Source organism: Grampus griseus (assembly GCF_964374135.1).
Source record: "Grampus griseus genome assembly, chromosome: 12".
NCBI lineage: Eukaryota > Metazoa > Chordata > Mammalia > Artiodactyla > Delphinidae > Grampus > Grampus griseus.
Window position 1 is genome coordinate 81,424,146 of NC_139006.1, and position 24,455 is coordinate 81,448,600.

The 24,455-nt window shown below is 38.2% G+C and overlaps 1 protein-coding gene across 1 annotated transcript in view; it reads left to right on the plus strand.

Annotated features, from left to right (window-relative positions):
* Nucleotides 1-8,446, plus strand: part of DOK6 (docking protein 6) — a 408,133-nt gene extending 399,687 nt beyond the window's left edge. Inside the window, exon 8 of the mRNA XM_082668201.1 lies at nucleotides 8,222-8,446. Within this exon, the coding sequence (XP_082524327.1) occupies nucleotides 8,222-8,361 (140 nt within the window). The 3' untranslated portion in view covers nucleotides 8,362-8,446. The remainder of the gene's footprint in view (nucleotides 1-8,221) is intronic.
* The last annotated feature ends 16,009 nt before the right edge of the window (nucleotides 8,447-24,455 follow it).

Sequence of the window (24,455 nt, forward strand, 5' to 3'; positions counted from 1 at the left end):
ATGAGGGCCTAATTCCTGATGGTGAGATACAGAGTCTGAAAGCCATGACCATTTGGGCACTGTGGTCTTATACTGACAAACAAAATATTTACAAATCTAAGAAGACAAAATTTTGTTTGTGATTATCAGAATGTTTCCCAGATCTCTGAAAAATCAACCTAGTCATTACTAGAAGGAAAAATTCTAGGTAAAGTTCTACAGAGAATGAGATGAAATCAGATGTGTCAAGTGCTAAGCAGATTTTTGGACACTTATCCTCAAACTCATTTCAGAGGTCCTCAGACTAAATGCAAGCTTAACCTTGTATCTACCGCAGAATAAAACTGTGCTACATTCTATGAAAACCTGACAGTAAATTTTCAATAATTTTGTTAATCTTCCTCATAGTCTTTTTTACAAACGTCCTCCTATGTAAACCTATGTGACGTTCAATATTTTTTCTATAACATTTCTGTCGTAACTCAAATCTCTAACTATACATTACATAGGGAAGTGCCATGCTCTTGGAAAAGTGTTTCTATGCATTCGTTTAAAATCTTTAGAAAAGAATTATATCAAATAAAAATTGCCACTTTCTCCCTAAGATACCATCTTGAGGACGATCAGCTGGAAAGTATTCTTGTTATTGATTTGCAGGAGATTAACGTGACTTTTCAGTAAACTTGTTAAAATACCTCAGATTATAGTTCTGGGGATCTCAACCTGAACTGGGCACACCCTACTTCACGATCCTGAATAGTTCCTTGATTGCTAAAACTTTCTATAAATAATATATTCATAAGTGGGAACAAAGATGTATCAATATATAACTTATTTTTATTAACATTATATTCAAAATTTTATACCTAAACCCTTGAAAATAGCAATGAAAAATTTATAGCTCAAAAACTAAATAAAAAACTGAATTTTTATTTTATGAGATTTTCCCATTCCTCAAAAAACTGAATTTTTATATTTTCCCATTCCTCTTGTTGAGCAACACTGATGAATTTTTATTTCATGTATTCTCTACTCAGTTTCAACTTAGATTATCCCATGTTAATATTTACCATTTTAGTAGCTGCCACAGATTGCTTATACCTTCCACAACTATTCAAATGCATTCTGCTAACAGTGAAGAGTTCAGCTAAGTTTTGTGAAGAGATCAGTTATAGAAAATTAATATCACAGTTGTAGTAAATTAATATCCCAATAGGTAATTAAAATACATGAGAAATGAAATGCAAGCAACAGGAAAAAAATGAATGCTACATCAACCAGAATAATAGATAGAAGGCTATTTTTAGTCCAGAGAATTGATGAAATGGGTATTAAAAATGTAATTCTGTGTGAATCAAATTAAACCATCTTTAAAACAAATTAAAGTATTATAAACTATATTGTGTTTGATATTTTTCAGTATTAGAATGCGGTTGCTAACCCACCAGGCTCTTTATAACTGGAGGCTGGGTACTACACAGAATTAAATAATATGCATTTTCCCATTCAAACATTTCTAATTTTTAAAGATATGAGTAAAGGATACTTAGATGTCCACTTATGAAACAAGCAAAAAAGGTCCATAGTTTTAGGGGTGAAGGTGCCATTATTAATAACAATATATGTATGAATGTATATTAAAGAAAGGAGAACAAGAGAGGGAAAGGAACAGGGAAAAGAAAGCTTTTGCAAATTAAAATTAGAACAGGAAAATCTTTTTTATAATTTAGTAAGCTTGGAAGAGAAGGTTAAGCAAACCTCAAATCTCCCACAAAATAAAGCAGCAAAAAAGAGAGTGAAAATAAAAAAGATTGGAAAATTATAAGATCAGAACAGCACTGGAACATATAAATAATAGATGGTTAGAGAAAGAGAACAGAAGTGGGAGAAAGAGAGCAGAGAAAAATGGTGGAAGGGAAATAATTAACAAAAATTATAATAATAATCCAGAAGTATTTCCCAGAAATGAGACACCTTGGTTCCCTGATTGAAAAATAAAATCTCATAAAGTATTTGGAAAAATACTAACACCATGACACATCATTATGAACCTCATAACAAAGGATCAATGCCAGGCACTATTGCAAACGCTTTGTTTCTACTTCACTAGCAGGTTGTGAAGATTAAATGAACTAGTGGGCTGTGTGTGTGTAGTGCTCACACGCTCGTGTGCATATACCACGATACAGTACCCCTGCTCTTAGTATTAATATTGTATTGTATAAACACTAATGTAATACACCATTAGACTGTGCTATTATGAAATAACTCTTTGAACACATGATCCTATTGGTAGAAACTATCATAATTGCCATTTTACACTTGAGGAACTCGAAGGACAGAACAGTAAAGGGACAGAGTGGGAACTCAAACACAAGTCGTCCTCCTTCAGAGCCAGCACAATTAACCATCACACAATACAGGATCCTTAACTTAGGGCATGAACCAAGAGAGATTCCCAATAAATTAAAAAGCTGAAGATAGCAAAAGAAATTTATGAAAATATAAAAAGAACTTACAAGAAAATATTTTAATAATCTTGTGATGAAGAAAGACTTATTTCAAGACACAAAATCAGAACACCAACACTTGACTACAAAATTTAAATACTTTATGTAGCAAAAGGAAATTAAACAATAAGATGCAATTTTTCATCCTTCAACCTGGCAAAATTTTTAGTCTAATTAATATCCAGATCATCTAATGTTAAGACACAAAGTACTCTTATACCCTCCAAGTGGGAATGTAAGCTAGTGCAATGCAAATTGAGTTTATATCAGAAACAGTGGCATAAAACCACCATTAAAATTTTTCTTTTTTTGACAATTTGAAGGATGAAAAATTACATGTCATGTTTAATCATTTTATGTAATCTTAAGCCAAATTACATAATTTCACTAGCAAGTACAAATACCTCCCAGAGAAAAGGTCACGAAAATAATAATCCCTAACAAAAGAAAAGGTGTCACCTACATTTTCTGATTAATGTCTCCTGATTAATTTTAGTTATTATAAAATGAATGGACTATGGACTGAACTGTGTCCCCCAAAGTTCACAGGCTGTAGCCCTAACTCCAAATATGACTGTATTGGAAATCGGGCCTTGAACGAGGCAATTAAGGTTAAATAATATCCTATGGGTTGGACCCAGATCTAACAGGAAAGTCCACACAGAGGAAAGCACCAGTGAGGACCCCCTGCCAGCCCAGGAGAGAGTTCTCACCAGGAACCAACCCTGCCAGCACCTTGACCTCATACTGGCCTCTGGGACTATGAGAAAATACATATTGTTGTTTAAGCTACCCAGTCTTAAAGAATTGATATGAGGATTTTTAAAAATAGTATTTCTAAGGTAGTTAGCATAGAAATATGTGCTCAATGAACAGTAGTTATTCCATCATGGCTTTTCGTTTCCAAATCACTTTCTGTCTGCTTTGAAACCCATGGTCTTCATTCCCCGCTGGTTCAGATGCACTGAACCGAGCCTCAATTCCCCCCAGCAAATCTATTCAAGGGTCATGGAGCTCCTGGGACCCTGGAATCCTCACAGGCATTTCTGGAGCACACCCCTAGGAGAGCACAAAGATCGACCAAAACATAGTCCGCTTTGGACTGTAATTAGAACTGAGGAAAATGCAAATACAGCTTATAGAAGAGCCACTGACTACAGGTCCTGAGCATTTCCAAGCATGACTAATACATGGTAGGTTTTCACTAAGAGAGTGGAGATGGCCCTTGTTGCTTCTACCTCCTGTCTGGTCTCACCTTTTACCTGGCTGCAAGGTAAACATACAAGTTTTAAACATCCCATAAAAACCTGCTGGCCCCAGATTCACTGCAGTGAGAGCCCTTAAGCCCTCTGCTTTGTACCCCAACTTATTCTTCCATTCCCTCCTCCAGCATCCGGGCCTGATCTGCCATCTGCCCTCTCCTAACAAGGGGTTTCTAGCCTCGGGAATCAGCATCCCCGCTGTGTCCACCTAGTCCTGACTGTTGCTGATGCCTTGGTCCAGGCTGCTCCCTTCCTCAGGAGGCAACTGTTCTATTTGGGGCTTTTTCCTGCTTTGTTTTGTTTTATTATTTAAAGGGACGACACTCTTTCCTGTCCCCCAGATTCTAACAAACTAATAAAACACACAAATTCACGTAGCATTACTGGGGCATCACCTCTTACCAATTAATGACCACAAGTTTTATGCTTTGGGAATCTTCTGACTTCCTTCCAAAACAATTTCCTTTATATTTTATGTAAAGAATAAAATTGGTGTTAGTAAGTATGGAAAACTAGAAGCTGGCAGAAAGAGGATGAGCAGTGGTAACTGTACCAGGCAGCAAAGTACTGCTTTATCCCTCAGGAAAGAGAAGATACCTACAAGAGCCTGCCATTCCTCACTTTTTCTCCGAGGTGTGATGTGAATCTCTAGTCCTGCATTCCGACTTGGTAGTTATTTTCTACTGCATTGTGTTCCATCTAGTTTATTCCCGGTTTGAATCTTTCATGATGTGGCAGGAAGTTTTCCTTCTATGGCTAGAGTCACTTCACCTTTCTTGTCACGTGGTACTCTTCAGTTTCCAGGAGAAGTTATGTAATTTTGTTAGAATAAACAAATGTCTTAAATGCCTCTGTATCCAATACATGTCCTTCCTTTTGGAGTGGACCCATGTTTCTCCATCTGGGGCTCATATACTTGCCATGGAGGGAAGGGGGTAGGGGACGGTATGAAGTGTCATTTCAGAGTATACTTCAAACCACCAGGTAAATATGATATGTTTCTCTCCCAGATTGTCAATGTTACCTGAATATATGGGTAGAAAATATTATTTTCTATTAAAACAGACATGAATATACAATGGAGTAGAAATGAAAATTCAAAAGGACGTTTAAGATAGACTGATGGCTATGAACAAATTTGTTACTTTTAAATTGCAGCATTCCCCAGATGCCCAGAGTCTGTCTTTCAGGGGATGGTCCGGAGGGGAAAGTTTAGGAAGGATTTAAATAGGGTCTCTGTTGAGTGGAATGAACAGGTCTAGTCCAGCGAGTTTTTAATTTAAGCCACAAAGTTGATTTGTTTTGTTTTGTTTTCAGCAACGGTGCCTAAGGGCACAATTCAAATAAATGTTGAGAAAATGATTAATTACTTCTCTCTTTTGTTCTCATACTCATTGTTGCCAAAATCAAACAGCACTTATTAAGCCTTCATATGTTCAGCTCTGATCGAGGTATGTTATTTTTGTGATAAGCAGAAACAGCATCATTTGTGAACTGTCTGTAAAGAAATGGTTGAGGTAAGAAAAAACATCATTTAATCTCCAATTAGACTAGAAATTGTTTGTAGAGGAGATGAAGAAATCTTCAAGATGACCTTGAAGGAAAATAATATTCCAAACCTGTCACAGTGAGAACAGCGTACTGCGAGGGTATACAGAGTATAGACATTGAACAAGAAAATGGACAAGAGTGTGGACACATTCAGCATAGAGAGAAGGGATAAAAACTAACATTTATTAGGTACCTACCATGCCAGGTGTCTTCCTGTATGTTGTTTTGTTTAACCCTCAAAATACCTTAGGAAAGTATGTTCTTTCCATGCAAAAAAATGAGGCTCAGAAAGGGACGGTAGAGCTGGATTTTGGACTCAGCAATTTCAGAGTCTTTGGTGGTGGTGTCTACACACTCCGTGGAGCAGAGGTCTCTGGTGACTGTTGAACTGAAGTGTACAGCTCTGTAACCAGCTCTTCTAAGCTCCGCTGGCGTCCTGCTCTGATCCCATACAGCACTGGCTGTGTGGACCCTTCATTTGATGTTTACTGTTATCTATCCTTGTCTGATGATCATTCCCAAAGCAGCCTGTGAACTCTGGAAACTCAGGAACCAAGGCTTCTATTACTTTGTCTTCCCTGTGGAGTCCTGAACTATTTTAGTAGATGCTTGGCAAATTTTAGTTGCATGATTGAAGTTTTACCCCCAAGATTCTAGATTCTGTGTGCAAAGACAAGGACTCTTCTATATTCACGACTCAAACCTTAGCCTTTAGACCACAAGTCATGTGAATGAAAGGTGTGCTCTCGCATTGCTCTCTTTCAGATATTTCTAACATTTTTTAAAATGACAGGATAAAACCCAGGCCAGGAACATGGTCTTAATATTAGTATTTCCAACTGGTTTGTGCTCATGAACGCCAGTCTCTCCTCTTACGGGAACTGAACTATCATTCAGCAAGTCAATGGTGAGATAAGGAGGCAAACTGTTAAAATTTGAAGTGATGTTCCCCATATCGGATTAGTGTATCACAATCCTGTCACATAAGCATCATGTCAAAAGGCCACCTCCTTAGGGAAGCCTTCATGGACTGCCCCCTATGGATGGCCGTGCTGGAGAGAGTCCCTCATGGCATCTGTCTCTTGCTGTGGGGATGCATTTAACATGTATGAATTTAATGGATACACATTGATTTAATACTCAAAAGCACCATATTATACCATCATTGTCATCCAGAATGTGCAGATAAGGAAACTGCGAAACCCAGAGACCAAATAAGTCTCTCAAGATCAGTTACAACGAGTTAGCCACAGGGGCAGCACGTGTGCCCAGAGCTCTAACTCCTAAGTCCCCAAGCTGATCTCGCCTCTAACGGCCGAACCCTCCTGCCTACCCCCAGCTTCGTCTTCCTCATTGCCTCCTCAGGGTCCTACAGCAAAGAGAAGACACACTTAGCTGAGATTTTATGAGAGTTTGATGATGGAATTCACCTGGACCTTTGAATCAGCTGTCGGTCCAATTACTGAATCAGTAAGGAGATGTGAGAGATGGCAACGGCAAGGCAGCCCTGCCCCCCTCAGGCCTGAAGGAGCACAGAGAGGAAATGGGGTTTCTGGACCCTGGGAGAGGGAGGGAAGGGAGCAGAAAGGTCTGGAAACTCAGAAGCAGGAGGCTGGGTGGCAGAAGCGCAGGAGCAGACTGGGACGGCCTCAGTAGGAGATGCCCAGGCCTCTCCTCCCAAGCACAGGAGCAGACAGCACGGCCTCAGTAGGAAAGGGCCGCTCCTCCCTGACCTCCCGCTGAGTCTTAATGAAAGAACCAGGCCAACAGTGAAACTAACATGATTTTTATCTCGAAAGCAAGAGTTTGCTCTCACGACTTTTTAACACTGAGGTTCTACCACTTTAATTACCTTTTTATTGCCCAATGCATTTGCATTTCCTCCCTGGATCCCAAGCTTCAGACTCGACCCGGATAGATTCCGAGTCACCAAACACACCTGACGATGAAAAGTGGCTTAGTGCATGACCTTGCGAACGCCAGCCCCACCTGAGGAGCCTGAGGAGATGTTTGATGTTTCTGTGTTAATCATCTTCCCTGGATTCCTCACCACAGAGACGAGAAAAAATATAAACCAAACTCAATAGTCTCTTGCTTTGAGTGAAATAGCTCTGAGAGGGCAGAGCACACCGTATCTATTTTTTCTTCTCTCCCCACTGAGCTCATCCATTAGATAATCATTCTCACGTGTGAAGAACAATTACTGACTGATTAAGAAGGATGGGGAGACCCCTGGGAAGTTCACCTGAAGCCCTAGAAGGCATCCTTTCTCCCTACGTTGTTAGCATTCTGCTAGTTTTCCAGTAATCATTTCTGGATTTTGCATTAAACAAATTTCTCGTCGCAGGGGTGCATCTGAACTATAAAATCACAAAAATAAATTTCCTATAAGACTTAACTTTGAGGCTATTTTAGTAACCATGAAGGTTTATCGTTTGGGTTAACCATATCATGAAGTGGGCTCAGTTACTCACAAACCCTCCAGGTGAAGCCAGGGCCTGGAACGCAATCATTGTGAAAGATTCTTCCTGATAATTGATGGCGACGGGTTAGGATAAAATGTAGTCTGCCTGCTCAAAAGGTTTTTATAAGTATGTCATTTGCTTCTGTACGCTGAAAAGTGAGTCTCAAAGAAAAGAAAGCGCTTACAGGCTCTCCAGCAAAAACAGCTTTTTTTTTTTTTTTTGGAAAAGCTTTTTGTGCTTTTGTTCCAAAGGTTGAAGTAGAGTACAAGTCTGAGATCCCTAGCTCTCTGGCATCCAGAATTTTTGAGAAGACACACTAAGGAAACTATCGAGCCCTGCATACATTTTTAACTCACCAAGGAACCAAGCGCCGTTTCTCCATTTTTACCTACTCACCTTGTGCTTTTCGGAGTCAGTTTCTTGGTACAGCTCTCCTTCCTTTTTCTCTCTCCAGGTCACGGGTTCGGGTCCTCGAAGATGTCACGCGCACAGACGTTTCCCAGCTACGCCTCGGAGCAGAGCGAAGAGACACAGCCGTCCTTGTCCCGGTCCAGCAGCTACGGCTTCAGCTACAGCTCCAGCCTCATCCAATGACACCCAGAGAGATGCTGAGACCAGAGAGACAGTCTCCGGACCTGCCTGGGGGCCATCACGCCCTCTGCCTCGCGGAGGACCAATTGCAGGGAACATTGAAATGGGTTGGGTCTATCCCCGCTCCCAGTGGAAGGTTAAAAACTGGAGTTCTGCTTCCTTGATTCCGTGGCTAAGTCCTTTATTTATTGAATTTCTTGCAGGGGAGTCTATGTTTTACAAAAATAGAATCCAAATCGTCTGAACAGTCATTTAAACAAAATCCTTTGAGTCTGACAGTAGCAGAAGCCTGGGCAGGGTGAGAAGTCGCCCACGCTGGACTATACCTGGGTGAAGGCATTGCCCCTGTCCTCCTGGCTCAGTCGTCCCACCTGAGGAGAGGTCTGTCCTTAGACAGAAAGGTGACCCACCACAAGTTCTGTGGCTTGGAGGGTTTCGACAGGGACAAATCCAGTAAGCTCTACAAATGGCATCACAACTTTCCATATAAATAAGCCCAGTGACAAGGGAACACGCCCACGAAATTTAGAACACACTCTTAAGCAGGGCCCTGTAGCTCTATTCTGTGTGTGTGCTCTGTGTGTGTGTGTTGTGTGTGTGTGTGTGTGTCTGTAGACAAATATAGATATGGATATTGCTGTATCCATCTATAACAAGTATATATCAATGTGTGCTGAGAGTGACAGCATATGCTCACTTAAATTGTTGAAAACTGTTATTTGGTGCATTAAAATTAAGATTGTTAAGTTGAATAGCTATTTTTAAAATAGTGCTGTAAAAAAAAAAAAAGGCTTCTTATTAGTAAAGTATTTATGTAGTCATGTCTGCTCCTGTGAGAAACGTAGGTGACGATGTGAAAAGGGGGACCACTTCAGAAGCGAAGGAACCAGTCTGGCTGTCCTGCACGTCACGTCACTGCACTGTCTTTCTGTTCAGTAATCCCTTGTTGGTGACGATGTTTCTCCCTTTGGCCCCCTCTGAGCTACGTGGGGAAGATTGGGTGTGATCCTCGATTGGCTTTCCTTTAACCTCAAGGAAAAGAAGCACTCTAAATGACAATCTGTTTAAGAAAGAGATAAAAGTACACTTTAAATGAAATCAGACATTTTGCTGTCAGGAGACCAACAATAGGGACAGGACTGTAGGTATCATTTTATGTGTCACAGATGCTGTTCCCAGAGAGCCATCAGGGGCTTGTAATTTACTGTGTAACCAGAATTGGCTGGGCTTTACTTCCCTTTTACTGGATATGGGTTGGCTGGGATTATAAGAGAAAATAGACCCCCCCAAAAAAAAGTTTTTTTCATTCCTGAGACTAATGACAAACCTACTAGATTTAAAGGGACGTGGTGATTTCCACGTGAACTGGGGAAGTTTGGCTAATTTGGGTCAACATAGATATTTTTGCCCTTAGTTTTGGAGTTTACTCAAGTAAAAATAAAAATCATTCTGCCCGAATTATCTGATGCCACGTGCCTAAGACGGTCAGCTCATAAAGACTCCAAAGGTGGATTTAAAGAACGGCGAGCCCAGGTCATGTAAGATGAAAGCCTGATTTTTTTTTTTCAATATCAAAATTTTTTTAAGCTTTCAAAGTTAGTCTGTTGAAAGGGTACCTTTTTTGCTGATCTGTGATAAGGATTTTTTTTCATCCATGTCCATAGCTTGAATGCAGAGTCACAATTCATTGTGGAGAGTTACTAGTGGTAAAAGAGGTATTCAGTCCCTCCGTGATAAATTTGCACTTATATCAACTGCCTAGATTTTCCACACATCAGATAAGTCTGAAAATGCCCTCAAGATGCTAATCATAAGAGTTAACGTGGCTGTGAAAAATAATTATCCTAAGCTTTCAGGGATAAAAAGAAAATTACTCAAATGCTCTGCACTGTGAATTTTGCTGACACAGCAGAATAGCAGACGACTGGTTCCTGACGACGATACAGCCTTCCCTGAAATCCCAGCTTTCGGGGTTGAACACCTCTGAATTACTTTAGCACATGGCATTTGCTTTTGAAATGCCGCTAGTGAAACACACCAGAGCAACTCCCAGCTGAGACCATTTGAGCACAGCTCCCAGTGGTGCCACGCTCAAAGCAAGCCTCTTGTGGCTCACTCGGTCGAGTTGTTGCTTACAGACCACAAGTTTCTACATGGAACTTAGGGGGACAGATCCTCAGGGGTCCTGGTATATGTCTCAGCTTTATTAATGTGCCCAAGCACAGACAGCGGGTCCAGGGGCGGATTCTGCTAATTGGACGAGTCTGCTCTTGTGTCTGTTTGGTGGGAGACACGATTCCCGCATGAAGTAGTTTCCAGAACACTGTTTGCTTGTGATCATTACCAGTGAGGGTAACTGACGGGGTCCCAAAGATCAGGCATAACCTTGGGCCGGTTCATTCAGAAAATAATGTCATAAAAAAGAGTCAGAGAGAAATTTCCTTCCCATGTCCTTAACCCAATCTCATCACAATGAGAATAATGCTGTAAAAGATTTCATGATAAATTTTTGGAGATTTATTCTAGCATACTCCTCTAACTATACTTAAAATTGCAGCTAAGTCAAAATTGCTAAATGACCAGATAGAATTTACATTAACCTAATATACTTGGCATAAGGCAATGCACACTGTAATCAGTGACAAGCAGATAAATATTCTGCAAAAACCAAAGATGAAAACTTACTGAACCGGTCTGCTGGAAGGTCATAAAACCAGCACCAGTGGAGTAAGTAGAGTGGTCATAGGCGTGTATCCAACTCACTCGAGCTTGTAGGTTTTTGACTGAAGATGCCTCTACGCTTTGCAAGCATTTTTCTCCCTTCAGAAATTGTGTTCTTCTTTAATATACATGTGACTTTTTCATTGTGAGGGAGTGACTGCTATGAACCAAAGACATCTTCCGGCTCCTTCTGAAACTGACCCAGTCAGCTTTCCATCCAGATTTAGACCGGCGGACGATGATGGTCACAGTTTCCATATCAGGTTGGAAGAAAGCAGTGGTCAAGGAACCCAACACAAGTCATAAAGGATCTTCTGAGAGCAGAGAAAGCCTGGAAGACGTACACATTTCATGGAAAGATTACCTGAAGGGGTTTATTTTTTATGTCCCCGATTTTTTGTTCTGATAATATTAATTGTTGTACACGTGACATTATATTTATGTAGAAAAGTACAAAATAACTTTGACCCAATGGTTTACTATTCTGGTGGGAGGGAAAAGAAAACACTTCTTTCTCTTAGTCATCAAACAATGATGATGATTAGCACTCAGAACTAATTTGTTTATGCAATAAATATTTATGAATCAATAGGTTTTGGCCACTGCCACAATTTGAACTTAATGAAATAAGAAATATATATTTACTTATATATTAAGGAAGATGTGGTTTGATAGAGCATGTGAAATAAAGTGAAACGTATTTATTAAAAGTAAACCTCACCTTTTCCAACAAGTAGTAACTATAGTACTAGTCATTGTATCTTGTACAATTTTCCTCTGTCTTCATTGGGCAATTATGTTTGAAAATAATTTATCACCTATAAAATGGTTAACCACTTATTCTTTCTGTCCAGTATAGAAGCAGTGGACTGATAAATAACTTTACACTGTAAGTAGTTTCTATAAATCCAATTTATTGCATGTGGTATCTTTATAGTAGATATTAAAAACTTCATAAAAATTGATGTCTGCCCCTCATTCTTTGGCCAATATCTCAGAAAACTCTGTAAAAAAGCATGATTACACTACTCCCTTGATTATTTGAGCCACTTACTAAAATGGACCATTAATGCTACAGTGAAAACAAGCTAAGAAAATTATATTCTTGTAAAAACATTGTAGTCCAGATTTGATTTTTACAATACATACAGCACAATAAATGGGCAGTATACACTCAGTGGGGCTGAGCTTAGGCCTTTAACACTTTGTGTTTTATAGCAAACATTATACTAAAAACTGCTCAAAGTGAAAATTATACATTTTCTCCAAATCTATCATGTCTGTCAATACCTTGCAATTTCAAACTGCTTTATCAATCATTAACTATACTTTATAATCCCGGAAACTTGGCCTTCTCAAAATAGATAGAACTTTGCCACTAGACCTGTGTTAATAATTATAGTAGGTGATACACCACACAAATGAATTTCTAGCCTATGAAATTTATGGAGTGCAACTTCCCATGGAGGGGGTAGAGCAAGAGGAAGGGAACTAGTCATTAGGGCAACAGTTTAGATAAAATTACAAAAACTCCAATGAAGTGTCCAGTGTTACACTGGGACTCTGCTGTCTTCATATTCTGACCTCAGTTCTATGTCACAGACATGGCCTTCTTTACTAGTTTCACCTCGTACTAAGTATGCAATTGAAAGAAGACATAGGTTGTATCAGGTTTTGAAGTTACCACAGAAAGACAACACATATCAAGTATGCTTCCTTCAGTTTAGTGAAAATTATTGCACACAAAAGAATGTATCATCACAAAACACCCATGGTTAAATGTCTCTTCAGTGACACGAGCATCAGTTTCGTATGGTCAACCTCATCTGAGTTTCAACATGATGTTGACACTGTGACACTGGCTGGGGACTAAATAAGAGGTCAACAGCCTCACATGTGAATTCTCTATCAATGTATTCGAAAGATTCACCCACTTTTCTTCTCTGAAACGACCACAAATGCTTCCATTTTTACTCAAGAATGTAAATCTTTGTTGTATCATTTCTACAATTATTACAACTAGGTGAGGCATGGGATAGTTCACAGACTCTCGGGGAAGTATCATGAGATGTTGGACACATTTTCTAAATAGATGGAATGCTAGCTAGCTCTGAAAGCAGTCACGTACAAGAAAATTTCCGCTTTATGTTCTGCTCAGGAGAAAACCAAAACCCGTGGGTATTGTAATTTATTCAAAGGCAAAGAAAATGGTCAGGAATAGTTTTGCCTCATTCCAGGCTTCTAATCCAAGAATGTTTCCTTGACTCCATGTCATCTCCCAGTTAGGCATGGTGGGAGCGAGAAATACCACATGGTCTCTAAATAAATAGGCCCTTGTACATTTAAGGGTTTCTTCCAGTTTTTTAGATGTTCCTCACTCTTCCTGGATTCATCACCACGATATCAATAGAAAGGCTTGATAAGGCAATTCATTAGACTGGCTGTAGGTCATGAATGATTAGGATAAGTTTTATTACTCCTACACTGTCTTCGAGTTCTTTGTTGGAAATTCAAATTTATTTATCCTGAAGCGATAGTTGAACAACTTTAAAAAAATTAAGTAGATGTCTATGTTTTGTATTCCTGCTAGTTCATCATATTATAATTGTGATTATTATTTTGAGGATCTTTATCATTCTGTAGCACTTTCGTTTAATTATCTATGGCATTTGTCACAACTTAGATAATAATATCCAAGCTACATTTTTTTCCATGTGAACTCAAAAAGCTTTCATTTTCAATCGAAATTTGGGAAATGGCATTTTTTACATTAAAATACCTTACACATCAAGTTTTTTCTTACACACTTCAGTAGAAAATTATTTAAATGAACTTTAGATAAATAAGTTAAAATTACTAAATAATATGAAAACCACATTTTACTTGCGATTTTAGGACATTTTTCCCAGTTGAAGATTTTAACGTCTTGTTAAGATTTAAAGGAGAGGAAAAATACATTTTTAATTGAAATATACCAACTTCCTTCTAATAATTCAGCTTAATAAGTTTTTATTTTACCTCATCTTCTATGTCTGCTACCCTAGTCCATATTCCATATTCTGGTTTTAAGAAGAATGAGTGGATTAAAATTTTCTAATAGTTATTTTGGGAAGTTTAGTAGTTGATGCAGGTAACTTCCTCAGTCTGCTCCCTGATTTTAGGACAATTTGAGACTTAATGAGAACATAAAATCAATCCTTTTTGTAGACACAGAATCATGGGTCAAATGGAGCAAGGTCTCCACACTGTCCCTGTAGTTGTGTTCATGTTGGAATTTGATTGTTATCTTAACACTCAAGTGATCCACAGCCTTGTAAGAGTCGCTTATTTTCAGGAATCAGAAATTTAAAAACCCAAATTAAGGAGAAAAACAAAATTGAGATGATGATTTAAAAATAATTTTTTTTAAGTCACCACATGATTTCTCTCAAAGAAAACATTATGAGTTATGAGAGGCTTTTTATGGCGTTTCAATATCGTTAACTCTTTGAGGCTGAAAGGCAGGGAAAATGAAGAAGAAAATGACAGAAGTATCTTGATATTAAGTATGAATCAGAAATTAATATGATATAGGTCAATATGAAATAATTTGATTAATAAAATTGAGATTTACATATATATTGCATAATTCAAAGAACAATGCTTTTTCTTATCTAAAAGAAAATATATATATAAGTGGGTGGAGTTGGGGGAGATGGAACTCCAAATTTTTGTGATGACCTGAAGTAGAAGATTCTTTCCCAGTATAAGACACTATAATTTTAGTTATAGTAAGCAATGTATAAATCACAGCAACAAATCAGTCTACCCTTTGACAATAAATGAACATGAAAGCCAGAATCACCTTTACTGAAGATGACAGGAGACCTCCCAGGGTCTGCAGGGGCCTCAATTACTCTCTCCACACAAGCCCTAACACACACACACACACACACACACACACACACACACACACACACACACACTTTTGACTATTTACCTACACTATATATTCCACTGTAATACTCTTTTTCCTAGGTCCACATAGAATTATCCCATCTTGTAAAATCCTTATCCCTATGAATCTTCAAAATATATTAAAATTATGTGCTGTATGTCTACTTTCCATAAATTCTTTTAAATTAATTTATATATACTTTGTGAAGTCTTATACTGTACATTGTAAACAAATGTCAATTGTCATTGATTAAATTTATTGTTTATGAGTACTTTGATAAAAATAACTTTGGATGCTAGGCCCCTGTTAAGAAATAAAATACCCATTGCAAACTTGCTTCTATTGGAAAATATGTGATTTGACATTCTTTATTTTTAATCACAATCTATCCCAGATAAATAATAGTTGGGGGACGTCTGGACTTAAATACTCATTGGGCCACCTTTGGGAAGGGAATGCAAAGAAATAGCTGCCCCTGGAAACTAAATGTGAATTTCTGGCAGAACAGAAAATATTATTATAATGTGGCAATAATAAAATTAGGAAATTAAATTATTTTAAAATCTGTCTGTGTGATTATCCCCCTTGGTAAAATACATGAAATGCATAGTTCAAGAATTACCTTTTTCTGAATTCATAGTTTCTATATCTCAATCCTTAATAGATAAAACTTATTAATGTCTTACTCATAATTCTAAGAAATTTACAAATGATATTGCTACCAGGAGGAAAATTTATACTGTGCAAGAGTAAGTTTCCCCCATCACTTAAAAAAAGGTAAAGCCGTTCAAAACTACTACTTTACATGACAACTTTGCATGATTGAGACTTTGAATATCTAACTTGATGGTTTTTTACTCAAGGGTTGTTTAATATTGTTGGCACTGTAATATTATATGATTTCCTTAATTTCTGTTATTGAATGATGAATTGTAACTATATAATTAAACAGAATTCTGGCAATCATATTCTGCTAACCTTTAAAATGTCAATTATTCCTTTACTTATTGGCTTGCTATTTTTAAAATAAAGTAAAAGAAGGCCCTTTATTAAATGTAAGGTTACTGAGAATTTATTATGCATTTTCAGTGTTTTCCTTATGATAATAGAATATAATTTTTATTAGGTTGACTCTGGTTTGGTGGAATCATAGAATATTAATACTGAAAATGACATTGGTGGTTAACACATTTTCTAGTGAAGTCACACCCAAAGTTTTTAAGTGGCTTTCTCAGTGTCACACAACTAGAAAAAAGTTTTTCCTCTGGAACTATGCTCACCCTTTAATAAAAAAAAGAAAATTATTAAAAATGAACATTTGGTAGACAAAGGTTTAATATCCAAAGTGAAATGTGTGTGGTCATGACTGTACTAGATACCAGTAGCTTCTTTATTATTTTCCATCCCATGATATAGAACCTTTGTCACTTGGATTTAGACCACAGAATCTGTTCCTGAAACTTAATCTTTAAATATTAGCTGGATATATCTTATTACTTTACCAAATTAGTTGGGAGTATTTTTCCTTTTAGAGAGTCATATCTTTAAAGAAAGGGTGAGGCTTCCATAATATCAGAGAAATCAAAACGGGTGAGGGTCAAGCAGTCAGTCCTAGTGCTAAAATGTCCTGCTCCAACCAGGTCTGGACAAGGTCATGAATTTGAAGAAAGCAATGAAAAATGTATGAGTGCTTTCAATTCTGTGCAGAAGGTAGAAGGTTGGAAAATACTTAGGGAGTGGCAATGATGATGCAAACACTCATTCTTTCTAACTGCTGAATGAAATACAGCTTATTCTGGATATGACATTTTTGTGCTAATTTCATAACAAATTGGTGATGTGAACTTGATGGATTTTTCTTTTCCTTTCTGTCACTGTTAAAATCACAGGGATTATATTTACCGGGCAAAGGGTCCTTAAGAAAAGTGCAAGGTTTGTGTAAGTTTAGAGCTGACATAAGAGAAGATATTTAATAAATGCATGTCAGAGGGCACGGCCCAATAGCAATTACTATGCTATTTTTGTAATATACAAAGAAAAGCAAAATCAAATAAGTCCCCAAAATGGCAAAACTACTATCTTTATTTCTAAGTTATTCAAGAAAAATAGTAGGCAAATATACCTAATTTTGATATCCATATGGTAAAATTTTAAATCAATGTTTGAGCAAGAACTGGATACAGTACCTAAATATTCATGGAAACATGAATTATCCTAGTATCTAGGTGTTTTAGGAAACCGGGCTGCTGATGTATATGATCTCAAAGGCTAGTCAGTGGCTGAATACTTACTGAATGCTTGATATTTTCAAGACGCGAGTAGAGGGCACCCGGTATCTCTTGGCCCTTGTTCTGGCCTCCTTTTAATTACTTTGGATACACAGCAGTGCCAGGAGGGCACTCTGATGGCAAAAGGCTGTGTGGCTTTCCACAGAAGACCTGAGATGGCAAAAATAAAGGAGTGAGGGAGGGAAGAGAGACCAACCTCCTGAGCTTCCTAAATCCCTTTCTCGAAGCTGTCTCTGCATTTCTCTCTTCCTCCTTCCCCCCTTCCCACCCCTTCCCCTCCTCCTCCTTCTTCTTCTTTCTCAATCCCTCGCTTTTTCTCTCTCTCTCTTTCTGAATAGCTAGGCCTCACTTTTTTTCATCACAGGAAATTATTAGGCAGCATAGTCTAACATAACTCCAAAATTACCTCTTGCTATTTCTATTGTATAAATTTTGTTAAACCCGTTTTTCTAAAATTCCCTATTCCTCTCGACACAAACGTGTACATAAGACGAATATGGACTCGCCATCACTGTCTATGTACGTGTGAATTACAGAAACCTGTTCTACATCTCTTATACTCTTCTGAATATTTGCAAACTTTGATTATAAGGTAGCTGAAAGAAAAAAAAATACTATTTCAAAATTCAATTTAAAAAACATTAATTGAATCTTCTAAGAGCTGGGAATTCAAAAGTGAGTAAGACTTAGATTCTCCTTTAAGGAACTCACCATTTAAGGAAAAGTATGCATTTCAAGTCATGAAGTAGGTATATCCAGTCTAGCGCTGTTCAGCCAATGTTGCTTGACTTAATAAATTCCTTTCTTGTTCCAATATCCATTAAAACATATGTTTTAGGTAGCCTGCTGTTTCTGAAGTTTATAGTTTTTTAACAAATGTAATTCTATTTCAGAGACCTAAATAGATAGAGCTTGATGTCCAAAACAATAAATATTAAGGCCATTAGCAGAACTAATCCATTTCACTCACTCTAACTACAGCCACTTCACTGTCAGCAAAATAATCTAAAGTAAAAATGCCGCAAAGGATATACTGTGAACGTTCTGCTCAGCTCCGCATCCCCCACCCTCCTTCCCCACCACCTGGCCCTCTTTCTCAATACTGAGAGAGGCTGGCATTCTAAATCCTAAATTGCATGGACCATTGAGAGAGCTAAGAAATGTAACTAAAATGAATCATCATAAATTTAGAAATTGTAAGTGGGATGACTAGGTATTATATAGGAAAGATTGTCCACAGCTACTTTTAATATTGTGCACAACTTAGACTGATTGGGGGTGATATTGGATATCTCAGGTAAAATCAACATTGCATATAGTACAAACTATTCACTACATACATGAACAAAATGTAATTATTCCATCCTTCGTGTGACATTTGTCCTTTCCAACTCTTCAACAGAGATGTAAAATGTATACATATCCAAGAGGCACTATTCCCCAAAAGAGATGTTATATCATTATGTTTGACATTTTAAACAATAACATTTTTATGCTATACTTAACTGTGTGTTGTAGAGTTTGGGGCATTATTTTTAATGTATCAGAACATTATGAGCTCTCAAATAATTCAGGTCACTGCTGAGAACTCGAGTAAAAGAGATCATATCTGTCTTTTTTGGTTCCTGTCTAGACACCATCTTTTCTTGAAGCTTAAATGACATGGGATTCTTACAATAATAACTGGTGATTATTATTAACGATGTTCCCTAATCTGGAAGTGATGGTAACAGGTCTCGGGCAGTAATGGATTGTTTCTTAGTCTAACTTAATAGAAATGTTCAACTTCAACACTGCTTCTATTAACATGTAAAGAGAAAGAGTTTAGAGTTTGAGAAGAAATTGTTCAACGATCTATTCAGAAAAGCTTTGCAATGTTCTGGTTTATGGCCATATGGAGTGAAGAAGCTATAGGGCTACTCTGACTTGGATCCATTGTTCATGTTAAAGTGACTCTTTCACACATTTATGAAAGCATATAACTAGCACGGTGTAACGGGCCCTCAGGATGTGTGGACCTCCTTTCTCAAGTTGCCATTCTGTTTTGTTTATCTTGCTTTGCATTGTGTTTTCTTCCACTGAAGCCTAACATTCGTATGTATATATACACCCTGATCATGCTGTTAGTGCCTTGTTTCCTCTTACCCATGCATTCTTCTGATTCTCATTTACCTCCTGTGCAACTAATCTTTAAAATAAATTTATACTGAATACATGTAGCCAGGGAAACACTTTCCTTTGACTTGCATTTATTCCATTTTAGCATCATCCAAAAAAAGTCATGAAGTCTGGTGCCTCAGACTGTATTCTGGGATGGATGGGTGTAACTGACAGTTCCTCTGACTTAGTTTGTGCTGACTGTGTAGACTTGACACATTATTTTCTTCTTGTGGCTTGAGATGGTATGTCTCTTTACTACCGTTTGCTTCTTTTTGGACTAAAAATTTGATAAGGCCTGATGTTGATCTGAACAGTCAGGGAAACTGAGTATGATCATATGACCTCATACGAATCTTCAGATTGTATTCTATATTTTATTTGTGCTCAATTTTCATAGACAATAAATATTTTGTCACGTGGATCTGTGGCCCGTGAAAGTGGGACAAAAATAAGTATGGGGCTTCCCTGGTGGCGCAGTGGTTGAGCGTCCGCCTGCTGATGCAGGGGACGTGGGTTCGTGCCCCGGTCCGGGAAGATCCCACATGCCGCGGAGCAGCTGGGCCCATGAGCCATGGCCACTGAGCCTGTGCGTCCAGAGCCTGTGCTCCGCAACGGGAGAGGCCGCAACAGTGAGAGACCCGCGTACCGCAAAAAAAAAAAAAAAAAATAAGTATGGAACAGAGAGAGTCAGATGGGTCGGAATCCAATGTCAGGCCACCCTAGTGAAGCGTCACAAAATCAGGACAAAGAAACAGGCCAGAAACCAAGACAGTAGAAAATACATATACTACAAGTATGTGGGGAAGGACTTCCAGGTTTAATGCCAACATAGAAAGAGCTTGGCAGTGGCCATGATTACAACAAGAAAAAACTGAACAGACTAAAAATCAGTGACTTTCCTTGGATCTATCAGAGAACTGAGGTCACAAGGCAGACCTCCACTGCAAAATCTGCAGAGACAGACACATCCAGACAGCTACAGCAACTAATATCTCCTCACCTGGAGCAGAAGCTCTGAGGCCATCAACTAATAGGAACACCTAAATGGTGAGCTGGATGAATTGCTGAACATAACTGAGGACTAAGCGTGAGAAACTCATGGGAACCATAGTCTAAGAGGGACCCCGAAAGCCACCAGAGTCTCACCATGAGGATTCAAGAAAGATTCCCTCATGGACCTGGCCAGGGAAGGGGCAGCATCACTACTGTGAAATAAGCCAAGAGCCTTCTCGGTAACAGAGACCTACACTCCAGAGGAAAGGACTTTTGTCAGAGCACAGTTCTCAAACCTAGTCCCAGCTCCTGCAGCCTTCCTGTCTCACCTAAGAAAGAAAAATAAAAATCATAATCATAATAACATAGTTAACAGTGGCCAGGCTGTCATGGAAGTAGACTGGAAACTCTGCAGCCAGGGATTGGGGTAGAGGGCAAGAGGGAAAGCAATTCCGCCAGGGAAACATCTGTGAACTTAACAAAGTCATAGGCTGAGACTGAATCATACAGTAGTAGAACACCCTCCTCCCCCGCCACTTGCCATCACACCGGTAGGGGTCCAGTATAATCACAGCAGACTGCAGACAAAAGAGCTCAAGAGGGAAAATCTCTCTGAGGAGTACCTAGGAGTACTTGGTACACTTTTTTCTTTTTTGCTCTTTGTGAAGTCTCCCAGGAAGGGAAGGGGGCACATGCGAAGCTCTCAGGATGCACTTTGTGAATGTGGCTGTGTACGGGTGGGGAGTAAAGTGCAGGTCCAGGTAAAGGCTCAGGCAGAGAATCGGCTGGGATGTGCTCAGTGGCAGGAGCAGCTAAGAGGACAGCAGAAAATGCCCAAGATGCTGCCGGGAGCATTCATTCCAGAACGAGCCCGATGTCTTCTGATCTCAGGAGTTCCTGGGGTGGGGGAGAGGATGGAGAGTCCTTGGATGGGAAACACCTGGGCGCCCCAGTTGCCAGAGGCCCTTATTCCAGACTTGTCAGTATGCAGTCTGGTCCATGCCATCTTTCAAGCAAACCCCAATCATTGTCAAGGCCTCCCAACCCTCAGTCAGAATCACAGTGTGCTGAAGTCTCACCCCAAAGGCACAGCCAGCTGTGGGGACCAGGCTCTGGGCCAAAGGACACACAGGGGCAGGACTGACCAAAGCCAGGGCGGGGGTATGTACTGCACATGTGTGGGCCGAGAGTGTGTACACTTCCAGAGCATTCTGGGCCACAGTGAGGACTCCTGGGGGCCAATCCAATGTCTGCCATGGTCCAAGCCCATAGCTGGAGATATATAGGACACGCTAACACAATTCAAAAGAAAGCTGGAGCACCTGTTTAATTTTAGACAAAGCAGACTTCAGGACAAGGAATGTTATCAGGGATAAAAAGGGCATTACATGTGACAAAGTGGTCAATTCTCCAAGAAACACTGACAGTCCTAAAAGTGTATGTTCCTAATAATAGAATACCAAAATACACGAGGCAAAAGCTGATAAAACTGCAAATGACATAGTAAAATCCATAACTGTACCTGGAGACTGCAGCATGTCTCTATCAGCATGTGATAGAACAAGCAGGGAGGAAATCAGAAAGAATAAGGGTGACCTGAACAGCACTGTCAGTCAGTTTGATCTACTGAACATTTGTAGGATATTACATCCAGCAGCAGAATGCACACTCTTCTCAAGCTCACATGAAATATTCTCCGAGGTAGACCATATTCTGGGCCATAAAACACACCTTAATACATTTAAAAGAATAGAAATCATACAAATAATGTTTTCAGACTACAACAAAATTAAATTAGAACTCTGTAAGACAAATCCAAAAATATAGAGAGGTTTAAAAAGCATTTTAAAATAACCCATGAGTCAAAGAAGCCTCAAGAAAAATCCAAAAATATTTTAATTAGATAAAAATAAAAATACAGCTTACCAGAATTTGTGGGATGCAGTGATATTTAAAGCATTAAATGCCAAGAATGGAAAGGAAGAGAAATCTAAAATCAATAATCAAAGCTTACACCTTAGGTAACTAGAGAAAGAAGAGCAAAATAAATCTAAAGCAAGCAGAAGAAAGAAAATAATAAAAATTAGAGCAGAAATCAATGAAATTGAAAATAACAGAATAAAATCAATGAAACCAAAATCTGATTCTTTGAAAAGATAAAAAAAAAAATTAGTAAGGTCAAGCAAAGGTAGTCAAGAAAAAAAGAGAGAAGACAAAAATTACCACTATCATAAATAAAGAAGGATCATAATTATGGATAGCCAATTGAAGAAACAATTGGATGTTAAAGGGTAATAAGGGAATATTGGGAACAACTCTATGCTAACAACTTGATAACAGATAAAATGGGCCAATTCCTTGAAAGGCATAAACTACCAAACCTCACACAAGGAAAAATAGACGAACTGTATAGCGCTACATCTATTAAAGAAATTGAATCAAAAATTAATAAACTTCCAAAGTGAAGGTACCATCCTACCAAACATTTATGGAAAAAAATAATACCAATTAATTCTCTACAACTCTTCCAAAAAACAGAAGCAGAGAAATCATGTCTAACTCATTCTATGAAGTCAGAATTATCCTAATATCAAACCAGATAAAACATTGCCAAAAAAAAAAAGATAAATATCTCCCATAAACTTAGATAAAAAAAAATCAACAAAATATTAGCAAAACAAATCCAACAATGTCTAAAAATAATTATTGTTATCAGCTAGGATTTATTACAGTTATGCAAGACTGGTTCAACATTCAAAATTCAGAAATGTAATCTACCACATCAACAGGCTAACAAAGAAAAGTAATATAATCATATCAATTGAAGCAGAAAAGGCATTTGACAAAATACCACGTGCATTCATGATTTTTTAAAAACTCTCAGCAAATTCAGAGAAAAACGTTCTCAACTTGATAAAGAACATCTACAAAACACCCACAGCTAACATCATACTTAATGGTGAGAGAAGGCAGGAATGGACTATCTTATCACCCCTATTCAACATTTTGCTAGAAGTCCAAGCTGCCACAATAAGACAAGGAAAAGAAATAAAATGCATAAAGATTGGGAAGCAATAAATGAAACTATCTTTATTTGCAGAAGACATAGTTGTCTATGCAGAGAACTCCAAAGAATCCACCAAAAAAAACCCCTGAAACTAACAAGCGAATACAACAAGTTAATAGGATACAAAGCATACAGGTCCTGTACATATTTAGTTAAAAATACACCTAAGTAGTACAGCACCACCAAACCAGCTTTACAACAAATGCTAAAGGAACTTATCTAGGCAAGAAACACAAGAGAAGGAAAGGACCTACAATAACAAACCCAAAACAATTAACAATTAACTGATTCATTTTGTTGTAAAGCAGAAACTAACACACCATTGTAAAGCAATTATACTCCAATAAAGATGTTAAAAAAAAAAAGAATGAACTAGCAGAAAAATATAAAATCAGCTGAGGTTAAATTTTGAAGAGTGAAGAAAGAAAGTTATCAGAGCTCAAAGTGGTTTCCTGCTTGTGGACCACTGGAGTTGCCACTTTTTCTCTGTTTTCTAAACTTGTTCCATCAGTGTCCTGGAACTGCTATGAGCCACCCATATCACTCAAATAAATTAACTGTTTTTTCTATAACATAGTCAGCATCTGCTTCTAATGCTTAAAACCAGTACCCTCAACTTTTACAGACACAAACCCAAATAAAACAGGCTTCTTATTGTGCCGTTTTCTGGGTACTGCTTAAATACTTGTAATCTGGCACCTCGTATCCTTTTATACTGGGAACTTTTCTCGAATTGACTCCAGGATGTACTGTCCTCTCTTGCTTTTTTCTGGATGAAGAGAGACATCAGGATGACAGCTATGCAGAAAGAATCACTGTTTATCAGCCCAAGTCAATGTTCTAGGGTAATTTTTTAGGAGGAGGAGATTGACTAAATATCTATTGCATGTCAGAGGATCTGGAAAGATCCCTTAGACCATTGGTGAAGAGT